General features: G+C 38.6%; 1 protein-coding gene across 6 annotated transcripts in view; it reads left to right on the top strand.

Annotated features, from left to right (window-relative positions):
- Positions 1-16,412, top strand: part of ndufaf7 (NADH:ubiquinone oxidoreductase complex assembly factor 7) — a 33,755-nt gene extending 17,343 nt beyond the window's left edge. For all 6 annotated transcript variants that reach the window (XM_067417404.1, XM_067417410.1, XM_067417408.1 and 3 more), the window contains 3 exons: positions 7,530-7,673; positions 11,488-11,661; positions 15,994-16,412. In XM_067417404.1, the coding sequence (XP_067273505.1) occupies positions 7,530-7,673; positions 11,488-11,661; positions 15,994-16,191 (516 nt within the window). In that variant the 3' untranslated portion in view covers positions 16,192-16,412. The remainder of the gene's footprint in view (positions 1-7,529; positions 7,674-11,487; positions 11,662-15,993) is intronic.
- The last annotated feature ends 554 nt before the right edge of the window (positions 16,413-16,966 follow it).

Genomic DNA, 16,966 nt, shown 5'->3' on the forward strand with positions numbered 1-16,966 from the left:
TGATATTATTTTTATTTTGTCCATCAAAAGTGTGCTTTCACTTTACACCGTGACTGCAGCTGCTAGAGCCTAAATATCCCTGTCTGTCTGTCTGAGTGCTACATACTAAACTAAAAGAAAGTTTATCATATTTTCTGGCTCTTTTACTTTATTTTTTATAATCATAACCATACTTTCACCCAAACTGAATAATTAAAACAAGTTTAAATGGGTAAATCTTCTACATTTTATTTTTTTATTCTTCGTTTTCTTTTCTGGCATACTCCAGTTATTGTTAATACACACTACACGTGCTTCTTGTGTGCATTTTAAGCACTTTTTGTGTGAAATCATATTTATTTTGTCCTTTAAAAGTGTGCTTTCACTTTAATTGAGTGTCAGGGGCATCAGCAGTGCAGCAAAAATAGACTTGCCGCCGAAACCCCCGCTTCACTGCTGCTCACGCGCTGCTCCTGCTCTCGGTGTGAATGCACTCATTGATTAACATGGGTGCCGGAAAAAATATGCGCTGCTCACGCGCCGCTCACGCTTGCGGTGTGAAACCACCATAACTATTCAACTGATGTCACATATGGACTACATTGATAATGTTTTCATTACCTTCTGAACGTGGACAGCAAGTGGGCATACACTTACATTCAAAGGACAGAAAGGCCTCGGACTAAATCTAAAATATTTTAAACTGTGTTCCGAGGATGAACAGAGGTCTTACGGGTGTGGAACGACATTGGGGTGAGTCTTTAATGAAAGAAATTTCATTTTTGGGTCAACTAACCCGTTAAATTGTTCTTTGATATCTACATAGAGGGTATGTGGCTTATTTAAGGGCAAAAATTGTCCAGATACAATTTTACAGGTCCATTTACAACCCTAGAAATTGTCCCTAGGATGTAATGCTCTGTTATTGCCTTATTTGGAAGGGTCATATATATTAATGTTGAGCTCTGTTCTGATCAGCTTATTTCAGCAGCTCACACAAGTTCAGCTGTTCAGCGTGAGTCCTGAGAGAACACAGACCGACTGAATGACACTTTAAGCAGAACATCTCAAATGGAGATTGCTAAAATGCAGCTTACTTGTTTATTGGTGAAATGCAGCTTACTTGTTTATTGGTGTTTCGAGAGAGAGAGAGAGAGAGAGAGAGAGAGAGAGAGAGAGAGAGAGAGAGAGAGAGAGAGAGAGAGAAAGAGAGAGAGAAAGAGAAAGAGAGAGAGAGAGAGAGAGAGAGAGAGAGAGAGAGAGAGAGAGAGAGAGAGAGTTTGCATATGGTTGCTAGATTGCACATGTTTAGGTAAAAAAACATGTGCAATGTGCAAAACACCGGATAGTATACGTGTTCTTTTCACTGAAAAGCTTTGTTTGGGGGATTTTAAATGACTGAAATCTGGCAACCACAAGCACAAATGATCCTCTTTTCCCCCGACAAAATCAAAACCAGTGCTTTTTGTTCAAGTTTTTATTTTTTAATCTACATTTTAGACTCGTCTTTTTTCGTCATCGATATTGCATGTTTATATAACGTTAGTCACAATGTAGGCTACACAGTGACTGTGATGTACTCTGAAATACAAGCATGCAAAAACATCATACTTCAGTTCTCAAAAATATACATATTATTTACAAAATGAATAGAAGCCTTGTCAAATGACTATCGTTTTAACTTGGTGGAGAAGGTGACGTTAGCTAGAATGATCGAGTGACGGATCTGTATGACGTACGTAATACAAAATATTAATCTTTGTCATTAGACACACTATTTAGTTTTGTATGGTACTTGGAGTTTCTTATTGTTACAGTACTAGCATCTTGAGACGATGCTGTCTCTCTAAGAAACTTTAAATTTAATCAGAAATTGTTTAAACAGTTAATAAGTGGATAAATCACTACTTACTGCTTGCAGAAATATTGGAATTGCTCCTTTCTTTCATTTTAGACACTGAGCGAAGCTTGCTTGAAATGGGCAGAGCAAACAAACGATTTTGAATTAAATTGTTGTGGTATCCGATTATAATAAACATCAACCATGACTGTTGAAATTTTTATCAGTGGGAATGCTATGAAAAGTCCTCACATACCCTGCATAGCCTGGAACATGACATTTGTGTCCATGATCTGCTGTTTTCACTATCCTCACGTGAAGGTTTACCTGCTGATTCGGCGGCGCAGTTTCGCCTGACAATGAAAATGTTCGGACATATGCAAATGTTGGGGGCTACTCAGAGCAGCTAAAATAAGAGGCTACAGCCCCATCCTTGATCTTGCTAAGGACCTACCTGAAGGTAGCATACCATCAGTATTGTATCACAGGAAATATAGCATCTTCACTATGAAGAAACTGCTTGACAGCATCTTTGCAACAGAAAGTTCTTCAGAAAGATCTCTCACAGAAGACTTAAGAATATCCAATAGACTTACATTAACACGTGAGTACACGTGAGGCTTTGCGCGCTGACACATCTGACACGCGTTTAAAAGAGCGAAAGGGAAACGGAATGAATACAGAACACTTCAGTACATGTTGCCAAATCATTATAAAGTATTTTTTTTGGTGACAGGTGCTTTAGCAGCGAAAGAACAGCAGTATGTATGTACTTTACTTTGTCGTTGAGGCTGAGGGGATGCTAACATTAGCAGTAACATTTACCTCAAGCAGTTAAAGCGATGTAACAACTTACTAGGGGTTATAAGAAATCAAACTGTATGGTCATGCATCCAACAGAAATATAAACGCATCAGAAACGCATTCGATTTCAATACATATTTTGTTATTTTGATAAGAAAACCGTTGTGTTCTAAAAAAGCAAACTGTTTGGAGTTATATGAAATGACACTTAATATAATACAGTAATCCATTATAATACATTATATCCAATATTCCATTTGTAACATTAAGTAAGGTTAATAAATACTGTAGAAGTATATTATTCATTGTTAGTTTTATTTGTTAACCTTTTTTATGCACTATGAACTAACATAAATGATTAAGATACAATTGTATTTCTCAACTATTATTACACGGTGTAAAAGGTATATTGCATATGATTCATGTAAGCTAGCTAAATAAGCTAATAAATCCGTGTTAACAAATGGGACTTGCAGTCTGTTACCTGACATTCACTTACATGTTTCTAGGTTATAGCTTAAGAAACATTTATTTGTAATATTTTAATGTTTTAGTTATTTTCTGTAGATTTTTTTCTGTTAGAACTTGTCATTTTAATATATTCATATTTACATATGCAATTTAGAATTGCATATGTAAATATGATTAATTTGTTATTATTATTATTATTTGGTCGATTAATCGGTTATCGGCAAGCGTGGTCCAACCTAGCTATCCGTATTGGTAAAATCCATTATCGGTCGACCTCTAGTCTTTGATAACCTGGCACCTCTGACACCTAGGGACTTCAGGAGCCATTGCATGGAGGTTTCTAGTTAAGCCTTGACAGCAGACTTCCACTGGGTATGTGACAGCGTGCCACCCTGCCTCTGTGCATGCAGCTGATAGGTCTGCATACTTCTCCCTTTTCCTCTCAAAAGCAGACTCTAGGCCGTCTTCCCGTGGCACAGTCAGTTCAACTATATAACCGTTCTTGTGATGGTAGACCAGAGCACAATGTGTGGCAGGAGGGAGGTTACGGTGATCTGCTGTAGGAACTTCAGTTTGTGATCAAGATCAGCTCTCAGTTCCCAGTTGCCTTTGAGTGACAGTAAGGACCACTTCTTTGAGGTGCTGCTTAATGCCTCACCCCCTTGCCTCACAAATTGTATCAGCCCGTGAGTTGCTGCTGGGCTGGCCTTGTTGGTTTCTAATCTGCGTGCCTCGATGACTGCAGGACCTGGTTGTGACACCAACAATAACGTCCATGGGTCAGTGCCATTTTGCAGCTGGATAGGATGTGCTGTAAGCTGGGGTTCTCATGTCCACAAAGCTGGCAGGTCTCCTCTGAGCCATACCAAAGGTACAGATTCTGGAGGCTTGGTAGTGTATTGTACGGGGCCCTGATAAGGAAGTTAAGCCTTGCCTGAGGCATCCTCCACAAATCAGCCCATGTCACAGCCCTGTCGATGACAACCTCCCAGGTTGTCCATCTCCCTTGTTGGCATTGGCTCACGGCTTTGATTTTCCTTCCTTACAACTTCGGCGATCACCAGGTTTTTTCTCTCTACCTTTTAGGCTTTGGACCCCATCTTAGGTGGTGTTCTCTAAACAAAGCCTGCCCTGCCAAATTGCACCAATCCGACAACTTCCTGGTGTTGTAGGCAGGTAATGGCCTGGTGTACTGACTGACTGTGATGCTTTCCATTTCCTTACAGTCTACTTTTGGGCCTTGGTATATTGCACTGCCGGATCCGGTGAGTCGTTCTGCTCGTATACCAGATGCACCTTCTCCAGCTCGTAGTCTAAGCTAGTGGATTTCTTAAAGAGCCTCAAGGAGATTCTTCCAAATAGGGCTACATTTGACAGACATCGGGAAAGGCCCAGCCACTTACGGATATAGTTGTTAGCCCTTGAGTCCATCTTCTGGACTGCTGATATGCCGATGTCAAAAGGTTGAGGGACCACATCAAGCGATGGTACAAGGTACCAATGTTTTCAAGGCCATCAGAGAGCTGTAAGGTGTACCATGTATTTGTCGGACAGGTCTGCTGTGTAAAGCCTTCCCAAACTTCTAATAAATGCAATAATTCAATTTTCTAATAACTAATAATAAAATAGAATAAATATGTATAGGTAATTTCTAGACATTTGGACACTTCGCTGGTCCACTTGAGCAAGCTACAAACCTGCAGCAATCAGAGGGAAGAGGAGGATACTGATGTCATAAAACGTGATGATGATGATGAAGAAGAAGAAGAAACAGAAACAAAAACAGTTTGCAATGGCCAAATAAGTTCCTAAACAAGGTAGAATTATTTAGATTTTTCTTTGTATGACATGTTCTGTTCAAATAGTTACAAGATTTTTTCATTCGTTGGCTCAACGGTTAGTTTCATTGATTGAAGGCTATTTTTTGTGACAAATCGACCACTAAAAAAAAGTTAATCATGTTGTAATGTCATCTAGAGATATGGTTTAAAACAAAAAATCTAAGTAGAATTTGCCACCTTGGGTGGTACCAAGTAGTGAAAATTGTGCCCTGGGCCCATGGACTAATTGACATGCATTATACGGCAACGGTTGGAGTTAAAAATCTTAATTTGTGTTCTACTGAAGAAACAAACACACCTACATCTTGGATGCCCTGGGGGTAAGCAGATAAATATTACATTTTAATTTTTGGGTGAACTATCCCTTTAACCAAAATGTTTTTCAAAATTATTATAAGATTATTAAGATTATAATAAATAAATAACAAATTTGTACAATCACACAACTCATCAAGAACAATTAACTTTGCTCTGCCTCAAATGCCAGATTAAAAAATGTTTTTGAGCAAGATTTAAATGCCTCCAATGTGGTTTAGAGAGTTAAATTACCCCACTATGCGCTTGTCCAAAGTGGCAATACAGTCCCTGACAAAAGTCTTGTCGCTTGTGTACAAACTGACCTAAAGTGCCGCTGAAATATATTTCTAATCAAGATTTTTTTTACAAGAAATTGCTCATTTTAATCCCACCAGCTTTTGTGATAATGTTTCAGTGAAAAACTAAATTTTCAAAAAGTATTCTAATATTCACAGCTTGGTAAAGCCCATTGAGTCCATTTTTGCAAAGACGTGTTTTTGCAAGTGTTGTCACCTTGTCATATGAGCTTTACCTGTGACTAATAATGGATCAATTAGGTCTCAGGTGTGTATAAAAAAGAACCCCAGTACACTAGACCTTCACATCAACTGCAACTAGACCTCTGCAAACATGCCTAAGAGTCACCCTGAGACTAAAGTTTTGATTATCAAGAGGCTGAAGACCAGATCCACTGCTGATGTGGCAGACACCTTCAATGTGTCTCAGCGTCAAGTACAGAGGATAAAAAAAAGATTTGAAGAGACTGGAGACGTTTTTGACAAGCCCAGGTCAGGCAGACCCCGCAAGACAACTGCTCGAGAGGACCGTTTGTTGGCTCGAAAATCCATGGCCAGCCCATTTTCCACTGCAGCAGAGCTCCACGAGACCTGGTCACCTGAAGTCCCTGTGTCAACCAGAACAGTTTGTCGGATTCTGTCTCGAAATGGCCTCCATGGTCGAATCAGTGCCCAGAAGCCAACACTAAACAAAAGACAATTGAAAAACCGTGTGGCATTTGCCAAGGCTCACAGCTGGCTAAAAGGATGGACGCAGGAAAAGTGGCAGAAGGTGGATTTTTCAGATTAATCTTCTGTTGAATTACACCACAGTCGGCGCAAATATTGCAGGATACCTACTGGAGCCAGAATGGATCCGAGATTCACCCAGAAAACAGTGAAGTTTGGTGGCGGAAAAATCATGGTGTGGGGTTACATCCAGTATGGGGGTGTGCGAGAGATCTGCAGGGTGGAAGGCAACATCAATAGTCTAAAATAACAAGAAATCTTAGCTACCTCTTATATTCCCAACCATAAAAGAGGCCAAATTCTGCAGCAGGACGGTGCTCCATCGCATACTTACATCTCCACATCAAAGTTCCTCAAGGCGAAGAAGATCAAGATGCTCCAGGATTGGCCAGCCCAGTCACCAGACATGAACATCATTGAGCATATGTGGGGTAGGATGAAAGAGGACGCATGGAAGACGAAACCAAAGAATATTGATGAACTCTGGGAGGCATGCAAGACTGCTTTCTTAGCTATTCCTGATGACTTCATCAATAAATTGTATGAATCCTTGCCAAACCGCATGGATGCAGTCCTTCAAGCTCATGGAAGTCATACAAGATATTAAATTTGAATCTCACAGCACCACAACTTAATTTGCTGACATATTTTTGTATTTGCAGTAAATTTGTTCAATTTCTGTATAGGCGACAACTTTTGTCTTGCCAAAATTTGACCTTGTCTAAATGATAAATATTTTTTCTGTGAAAATTATTTATTTCAGTGCATTAAACATCATTTGGGAGGGTTTTAGCTTTTCATATGAGCTATTTCTAACACCAATTAATTAATTAAAAGTCAGGTTAATATCAGGTATTTCTAGAAAATAGATAAGCGACAAGACTTTTGTCAGGGACTGTAGATAAATAATGCCGTTATAAGAGGGAAATATCCTTTTTACATATTTACACCATTGTAATGATTCATTACAGCATCTGCTGGCTAAAACTTTGACACCAGCCTGTGGTCTCATAAAGAAAAAACATTCAGCACCTGTAGACCAACATGCCTGTCTCTAAATAACAGATAATTTGAGCAATTCATGAAATGTAATGGTTTGTTCAAATTATCAAGAGCTAAAACCATAAGGAAATGAAAATATTTATGATTCAAAAATTAATTTAAAGGGTTAGTAATTAATGACAGAATTTATTTTTTTGGGTGAATTTACCATTTAATTTTCTTGTGCACTCTTGTTTGTCAATGAAACCTGTTAATTATTATTATTTTTAGAAAGATGAAAACAGGCAGCATGTGGAAGTGTGTCCAGAAGGTGGAGTCATTGTTCAGAAATTGGCCAATCGGATTGCAGATGACGGAGGCGCAGCATTGATTGTCGACTATGGGCATGATGGAACAAAAACTGATACTTTCAGAGTAAGTGCCATGATACTCTCAGGCTTTATCTGATGGGGTCAGTGCTGCTTAGTAGTGGTGTTTTTGTCTTGTGAAACTTGTAGACATGATAATGGGATGTGAAATTTTAAAAGTTCCTTATTTGTGTGTAATAGAATAGGTTAGCATGCTTTTAGGGATGCTCATATTTACCATTTAACCGTTAACCCGATAGTAAGAATTTTGACCGATTAACACTATCAGTTAAACGGTTTAAAGATTTTTATTTCTATTTTACTCACGGGGTCGCGAACACATGCAACAAACCACACGCGCAGACACAGACATATTCCGCAAAATGAAGCAATGGAACAGAAGCATACTGTGTGGGACTATTTTGACAGAAAGGGTGACGAAGTTACATGCAAAATAAGCAACACGGTATTGAGTTTTACAATACAGCAGTAGTAAAGCTCCTGACTGGTGGAAAGCAAATGAAAGGCGCTTTCCGAGGCTGGTCGCTCTAGTGAGGTGTCTCTTTCCCAGGGCATCAGTGTCATCTGAAGCCTTGTTTAATGCTTTTCGTAGTGTGGTTTTGGCCGACAGCTTATCAAAAATCTTGGCCCGATTTCGCCTGTTTTTTGTTTTTGCTTACATTGTTGTAGCCATCAACATAGTTCAGTTTTGTTTTTAAAGTCAAAGTAGTTATATTTTGTTTAGTTTGTTTGTTAAGTTAATTTAGAAAAATGTTTAGAGCAATTTTTTGTTTGTTAAATGAAAGTTGTTTTTTTAGTGACGACTAAGCGACCAGCGTCCGACAGTAAGTTAACCACATGTTACACATCTCAAATTAATTTGAGAAGTTGAAACACTCCTCCAGCCGCACCGTTTCCACGAATGCCTGAGGCTGCGAGTTGAGCTGTGAGTGCAATCTCCCATCCCCCATGTGTGAGTTGAAAACATGTGGAAATAGCTCCCTCTGCTGGCTGTAGTCTTTAGCCTCAGAAATAATTTTTTCAGAAATAAAATGCATAAATCTCTTGTCTCCTGGGGATATGAAAAGGGGCAGCACAATCATAGCACAAAGCCATATGCTAATCGCTGAAGTAACGCTTTAATTTAGCCTACTATATTATTACCTCCACAGTAAAAAGGCATTTTTGACGAGCTGAGGCAGGCTGATACAGCTTAATGGCGCTTACAAACTAAACGAGCTAAACAATCTAAATAAATAAAAATAATAAAAGAACATGCAGTTTGTCTTATACCTTACACTGCCGCAAAATGAATATAGGCCCAAATCAGATCTTCAATTCCCGCGTTATAGCCTATATTAAACGGAGTTCGCAACAAAAGCAAAATATTCAAGATGCATTTTATTTAGCAGATCATTTCAAATTCAAAGACCGCAATATGAGAGAGCGATCACTGGTAAGATCATTTATTAATTTTTATTGAAGATAATTGTGTTTTTGAGCATCTAAGACTTATTTTAAGTTTAATTTACGGCCATTTGCGTTGGCTTGCTTTATTTGCGGCGATGCGTGTTGCAGCACCATTATATCTGTCTGACTACAACATTTAGCCCATAATACGCTCTCACACATCTTTATTTTTTAACCATTTGCCAGGAGTAAAATTTACACATGTGGTTTAAACAACCAGATACATTTACGCTTGTCCGGTTTTGTCTTGAATGCTTTATACTATGGAGGGACCCACTTTATATTAGGTGGCCTTAACTACTATGTACTAACATTGTAATTAATAATTTGATACAATGCACTTATTGGGTACATACATGATTTAATATTGTACTTACATTTAAAAAAATACCTGCCTGTAATTACGTCTGTAATTAATTTCTGTAGTTACATTTGTAATTACACAGTTGGTCCTTCCCTTACACCTAACCCTACCCTTAAACTGACCCACACCACCACACCTGTCCCTAACTCTACCTGTATCCACCTCAATATCAGCTAAAGGGTTTTGCAATACAATTTGAACACAGTAAGTACATTGTACTTATTTTTTGATGTAAGTACATAGTACTTAAGGCCACCTAATATAAAGTGGGGCCCTATGGGGTTACTATTCTGCCACAATTCTGAGCCTGCAAGATCGTATTCGGCCTGCGTTTAGGTATGACGTGAAAATTGGCTCGAAGCCCGGCCCTATAGGGGCATAAATAAGTCGGGGCCCGTCGGGGTCGGGCATAAATGCAGGGCTCTAGTGTGAATCTAGATTCTGTTGTTGAGCTGTTCTGTATGTTTTGCTGTTTGCACAATAAAATAAACAATGTATTTTTAACAGACACTTGTCAATTATATTATGTAATTCAATATTATAATCTTATCAGTTAACGGTTAATAATCGATTAAAGAGCATCAGTTGTCAGTCAGAAAAATAACCGAAATGAGCATCCCTACATGCCTTAATTTTCAAAAAACATTATTTTTCACATAACTGTACATTATTGCAGCCTCTATTCCTAGTCTTTCTGAAGCAAGCTGATGTCTACAAAGCCCCTCCTTCCGAAAAGCCCAGAGTGATCTGATTGGCCAGCTGACTCTTTGCGTTGTGATTGGCCAAACACCTTAAGCATTTGTCGAAAATGTAATGGCCCTTACCATAATCACAAGTTTCAGTATTTTACTGTCTTACTTAGAGCCTGAGTGACATTCTAAAAATATGGATGATCAAGTAAATTTATCGGAAAAAAACTTTGCAAGTACGACTTTTGTATATCTGGCATTGTGCTCTCTCAGGTTCAGGAAGCTGTCCTCCAAAAATGCAGTGTACACAAACAAACTCTTGGGTTGTACTACTCAAGAACGGCGTTATAAATAAATCTTAACCTCTGATTCCTAATTTCATCTGTGTTTTAAGAAGGCTAAACACAGGGTTTTGCTTTCGCATTCCATACTTACAGCGTTTTGACGATATGGCGACAGCACTACAGTTCGCTAAAGCCTTGTCTTCTGCCTTTGTGTATGCCTTTGGGTCGGCAGTATGCTAACATTTCACACTCTGGAGTTCGATCAAGGCATTTTAAGCAGGTCTGGATCAGTATTCTCGGTTAGAATAAATCGAGAGGCAATGAGCTATGTAACTTTGCATAGAATTTTGCAACACAGCTGAATGATAAAACATGACAACATACAATACACAAACAATTCAATACCACAACCCAATCACCCTTGTCAAAACAAAAAATCCTTGTTGTGCAAAGTGTCCAAAGTCAAAAACGAATATATCAAATACGCTTTGCTGCAAGTCCTTATTGTCAGTGGTTTTTGGTATGAGGAAGTCGTATGGGTCGTATAGTAGCAAGTGCCTACTACTGGCAGAATAAATGGAGCATGCCAAGTCCTAGTTTACTTGTAGTTTACTACATGGAGCTATTTTATTATTACTTTTTATTGTATTTTTATTTTTCTCTGTGAATTTGATGTTTTGTTGTTATAGTCCTCATGAATTCATCAATAATCAATTATTTACTTTGTTAGCACATATTACAGGTCTTGGGGTCAACAATTTTGCAAGTTAATTAAACAAGTTTTTTAAAAAGTTTGACGTGGTAATCTTTAATCAAAATCTGAAAAGTAACTTCCGGTCTGGATTGGCATTCCTTCTCAGATGACATTAGTTTGAAGAGTTGCCTTGAATATTTTTACCCACTCCCCTGCTACCGTTAGTCTGCTATAAGTGAGAGATGGAGAGGAGGAGCACTGAAGTAAAGCCCTGCCCTGTATTCAATATTCTGTTTCACTTGGAAATACGTCACAGCACTGCAATGAAATCAGTTGCAACTTCCGGATCACTGGGACTTTAAAGTTTATTTTTGTTGCAGGGCTTTAAAGGCCATCAACACCATAATGTCTTGGAGGCCCCTGGCATGGCAGACTTGACAGCAGATGTGGACTTCAGTTACCTGAGGCAAATGACTGGAAATCAGGTGTCCTGCTTGGGACCCATCACACAAAGATCCTTCCTGAAGAACATGGGCATTGACTCGCGCCTACAGGTGAAAATGACAATAGTTTTGTCTGTGTGCTTTTTCAAAAGCAATGTGAAGTTTGGGTTACTGTAAATTCACCAGTTTGAGATTGAGTGTGTATGAGTAAAAGGCCAGTAGAACACATTTTATATAACTGTCAGGTACCATTCAGAAGTTTGGGGTCAGTACGATTTTTTTTAACAAAAGAAATAAATTTATACTTTTATTGCAACAAATTGATCAAAAGTGATAGTAAAGACATTGTTACAAAAACATGCAATATTAATCATAAAAATAAATGTTTCTTGAGCAGCAAATCAGCGTATCAGAATGATTTCTGAAGGATCATGTGACACTGAAGACTGGAGTGATGATGTTGCAAATGTAGCTTTTATCTATCACAGGAATGAGTTACTAGGAGTGTAACGGTATACGTATTTGTAACAAACGTTTCAGTAAAGGGCGTTTGGTTCGGTGCACGTGTTATGAATGCAATCTTTAACACTTAACAGATGGCTTGTTTTAAGTACGGAACACTCTTCAATCCGAGTTCCCACATGAACATATTAAGTATTCAGTCCATTTTATCACCAAACGATAAATGCCATTTTGGTTCTCTTTAATGTGACGTGACTGATCACAGTATAGGCGCGGCCTCAGTTAAAACAATGATGTGGCGCATGAGTGATTGCGATCATCTCATCCCTTAAGAATAAACATTAATAATAATATATTGAAGGTATGTTGAGAATACATTACAACTTACTGAAATGCATCATATTGCGTGTATTTGCTCAATCTGTGTTTCAACCCGCGGAAAGACAAAACAGCTTGCAATGTCCCATAGCATCATATTTACTTCATATTTAAGTCATTCAGAGTCAACATTATCTTTAGTTTAGTTAGAAATTTTAGTTATAATTAAATTAATTTAAGGACAAACATCATTTTTTCAGTAAACCACAGTTAAGTAAAAATAAATAAAAAGCAATTTTGTAAAACTGAAATCATACAGAAATCGTACCAAACCGTGACTTCAAAACCGATTTATGTACTGTTACACTCCTATGAGTAACATATTAAATTGTTAAAACATTTAATAAATTGATAAAATAAATGTATAAAAAAAAAAAAAAAATGCACTATCGGGGCCCAAGCACTATCGTGGCACTCTGGGTTTAGAAGAACTGAGCGGTGGTCACACATTTAAGTGGGTAAATTTAAGAGGACTAAGACTCAATGGTCATTTTTTTATATTTATACTCTTCAAAATATAGTTGCTTTACAAAAGTTTAAAGGGGTCATGAACTGGCTTTTGGTTTTTACATTAAAGAACATCATAATGAATAAGTAATAGGCAATTTTTTTTTACCCTGGTTTTAAGCCTCTCTCATGGAACGCTCTGTTTTACATATTATAGTGAGCTTCTGCTCCTCCCTGAGGACACATGAGAAATTGTTTTGAAAGCGTATGAGAAACTGTAACCAGAATGATTGGTTACCGATTGGATCCCAAAGGACTCGCAAATTGTCTTTATCAAAGGCAAGGATTTATCTCTTGCCCACCTGCAATTAATTGGAATGTTATTTTTCAATTATTTGGCCCACCTGATATAACCACAAACCATGCATCGCTAACACACCTGCATGCACACACAAGCCTCACTGCAGAGTCAGACAAATCAAATCATGATCAAAACGCCCACAATTTGTATTTTTCCTTCAAATATCAAGTCAAGAGAGTGAATAACGGCAACGCACACCAATAAAGAAATGTTATTTAACTATTTAAGATAACCCAACAGGCAGTCTGGGGATGTGCTTTGGTAACCTGTCTTGAAAACACATAGCCCCGGGACGTTGGACGTTGAGTCTGATCACGAATCACAGCACAATTAATTGTGTGTGTGTATATATATATATATATATATATATATATATACACACACACACACACTCACCTAAAGGATTATTGGGAACACCATATTAATACTGTGTTTGACCCCCTTTCACCTGCAGGACTGCCTTAATTCCACATGGCTTTGATTCAACAAGGTACTGAAAGCATTCTTTAAAAATGTTGGCTCATATTAATAGAATAGAATCACAAAGCTCCTGTTCCACCACATCCCAAAGATGCTCTGTTGGGTTCAGATCTGGTGACTGTGGGGGCCATTTTAGTACAGTAAGCTCATTGTCATGTTAAAGAAACCAATTTGAAATTATTCAAGCTTTGTGACATGGTGCATTATCCTGCTGGAAGTAGCCATCAGAGGATGGGTACATGATGGTCATAAAGGGATGGACATGGTCAGAAACAATACTCAGATAGGCCGTGGCATTTAAACAATGCTCAAATGGCACTAAGAGGCTTAAAGTGTGCCAAGAAAACATCCCCCACACCATTACACCACCACCAGCCTGCACAGTGCATGATGATTCTCATTCTGTTTTCGCCAAATTCTGACTCTACCATCTGAATGTCTCAACAAAAAATCGAGACTCATGGTAAATGGACTGCATTTATATAGCGCTTTCAACAGACCATATGGCCATCCAAAGCGCTTTACATTTTTTTACCTCACATTCACCTATTCATACACCAGCGGCGATGTCAGCCATGTAAGGCACCATCCAGCTCGTCGGGAGCAGCTGGGGTTAGGTGTCTAGGTTCTCATGGACACTTCGACACTTGGGTCAGGTGGAACCGGGGATCAAACCACCAATAAATTCCTATTGAAACGTATAGCAACACAGCAAAAAGTAGGCTATTCCCCATATGTTGGCCATTTTTTGTCTATTTACTTTAATAAAGTCTATTCTGCATGTTGATGCCTTCTCAAGCTCCCGTAGTACGAACTGTGTTTGTGATATTTGAACACAGCGCACAGAATTTTTTACAATTCCGCTAGGTGCTACTATAGTGTCGCAGAAACGAAATACTGCAAGCACTAAGCTCCGGTGAACGGCTGCAACGTGAAAAAAATGAAAGCAAAAACAAAGTATGAGATAACTTAGATATAACCCGAGTCCTTATAACTATATCATGAGGAGAAATCACAATGTCTGAGTCCTGTATAATAAACCTGCCATTGCTAATACAGTACATGTGGCTTATGTACATTTAAGGAAACCACTTGCTCACAAATATTACATGCAAATGTCATGCCACGGCAGGCCAGACTAGAAACCTACCCATAGAGCTTACCTTGTATACCTGGGTAAGCTGTTCTAAACAAATAGGAGTTGGCTGAAGATGCTGATAATATCATCATATTCTGTATTCATATTCTGTTCACTTTCAAACAACAAAAGTGTTATGGCGTCCTGTCATCTTTGTCAAGACGTGTTTTCTTCTTAAATGTCTCATAAATGGCAGTTTAGCTATGTTTTAATAACAAAAAAGGCGCTGCTAGTTGAAATCGAATCCGATTATTGCCGGCCGCGAAGAAAACCATATAACATCACTACTGGCGTGACGTAATCGAAGAGAGGAATTAGCATATTTTTATTAATATTAGAATAGACTTCTAATGCATGATAAAATAAATCACATTTAAAATAATTATTGAAGAATTGTTAAACATTAGAAAATAGTGTTATTAAAAAAATAAAAAATAAATCCCTGTATCTGACAGGGTGGGCAAGCTGTCAATCTGGGACTGGGTGGGCACAGGCCCACCCGTAGCTACGCTAGTGGTGTGTGTGTGTGTGTGTGTCACTTACCTGGGGAACACTCCAGGATGCACTATGGGAAGAAGGCAAGACAGTGGAGACAGTGTGATGCTTTGGGCAATGTTCTGCTGTGGAACCTTGGGTCCTGCCATCCATGTGGATGTTATTTTGACACGTACTATCTGCCTAAGAAATGTTGCAGACTATGTACATGTGCGCCCTGCCACAAAGCAAAAATGGTTCAGAAATGGTTTGAGGAGCACAACAATAAGTTTGAGGTGTTGACTTGGCCTCCAAATTCCCCAAATCTCAATCCAATCTGTGGGATGTGCTGAACAAACAATTCCAATCCATGGAGGCTCCACCTCACAACTTACAGGACTTAAAAGATCTGGTGATAACATCTTGGTGCCAGATACCATAGCTCACCTTCAGGGGTCTAGTGGAGTCCATGCCTCAATGGGTCAGGGCAGGTTTGGCAGCAAAAGGGGGACCAACACAATATTAGGAAGGTGGTTATGATGTTATGACTGATCTGTGTATGTTAATCAAAATCATATATAAGTGTTTAGAGTATGTGTTTTGATAACTGATCCAAAATAAAGTGTACTTGGGCTTTATTTATTTTTTTAGCAAAGAACTGTTGTTTTATCTCATCACCTTTAGTTGTCATGTTGTGTTTTAGGTTCTCCTGAGGAGCTGTCATGACCCCTCCACCAGAGCGCAGCTCATCAACAGCTATGACATGCTAATCAACCCTGAGAAAATGGGACATAGGTTTCAGTTCTTCTCTATGCTCGGTCGAGGTCGGCTGACTCAAAGTACAGAATTGCAAAAGGACACAACACCTGTGGCGGGCTTTACTGAGCTGAATATGCAATGAAAAGACTGTAATTGGACATAGCAACATCCACATGTTCTGAATATCTAGACAACTAGAGAAAAGCTTGTGCTACAGATGTCCATTGGATTGTACTGATTGTTTTTGCTGAAATACATATTTACATACATACAGATGCAAATTAGCTATTTACCTAACTCACAACATTTGTGTTGTGTATGGTCCCTGTTAAATAAACAAAAATAACTTCATCCCTCTGAAAACCCTATCAGTCATTTAATGTCATTGGTTAATACAGTGCCTTGCGAAAGTATTCGGCCCCCTTGAACTTTGTGACCTTTTGCCACATTTCAGGCTTCAAACATAATGATATGAAACTAATTTTTTGTGAAGAATCAACAACAAGTGGGACACAATCATGAAGTGGAACGAAATGTATTGGATATTTCAAACTTTTTTGACAAATCAAAAACGGAAAAATTGGGCGTGCAAAATTATTCGGCCCCCTTAAGTTAATACTTTGTAGCGCCACCTTTTGCTGCGACTACAGCTGTAAATCGCTTGGGGTATGTCTCTATCAGTTTTGCACATCGGAGACTGAAATTTTTGCCCATTCCTCCAAGCAGAACAGCTCGAGCTCAGTGAGGTTGGAATGAGAGCGTTTGTGAACAGCAGTTTTCAGTTCTTTCCACAGATTCTCAATGGGATTCAGGTCTGGACTTTGACTTGGCCATTCTAACACCTGGATATGTTTATTTTTGAACCATTCCATTGTAGATTTTGCTTTATGTTTTGGATCATTGTCTTGTTGGAAGAC

The sequence above is a fragment of the Pseudorasbora parva genome, chromosome 15, assembly GCF_024679245.1.
Source record: "Pseudorasbora parva isolate DD20220531a chromosome 15, ASM2467924v1, whole genome shotgun sequence".
NCBI classification, from domain to species: Eukaryota; Metazoa; Chordata; class Actinopteri; order Cypriniformes; family Gobionidae; genus Pseudorasbora; species Pseudorasbora parva.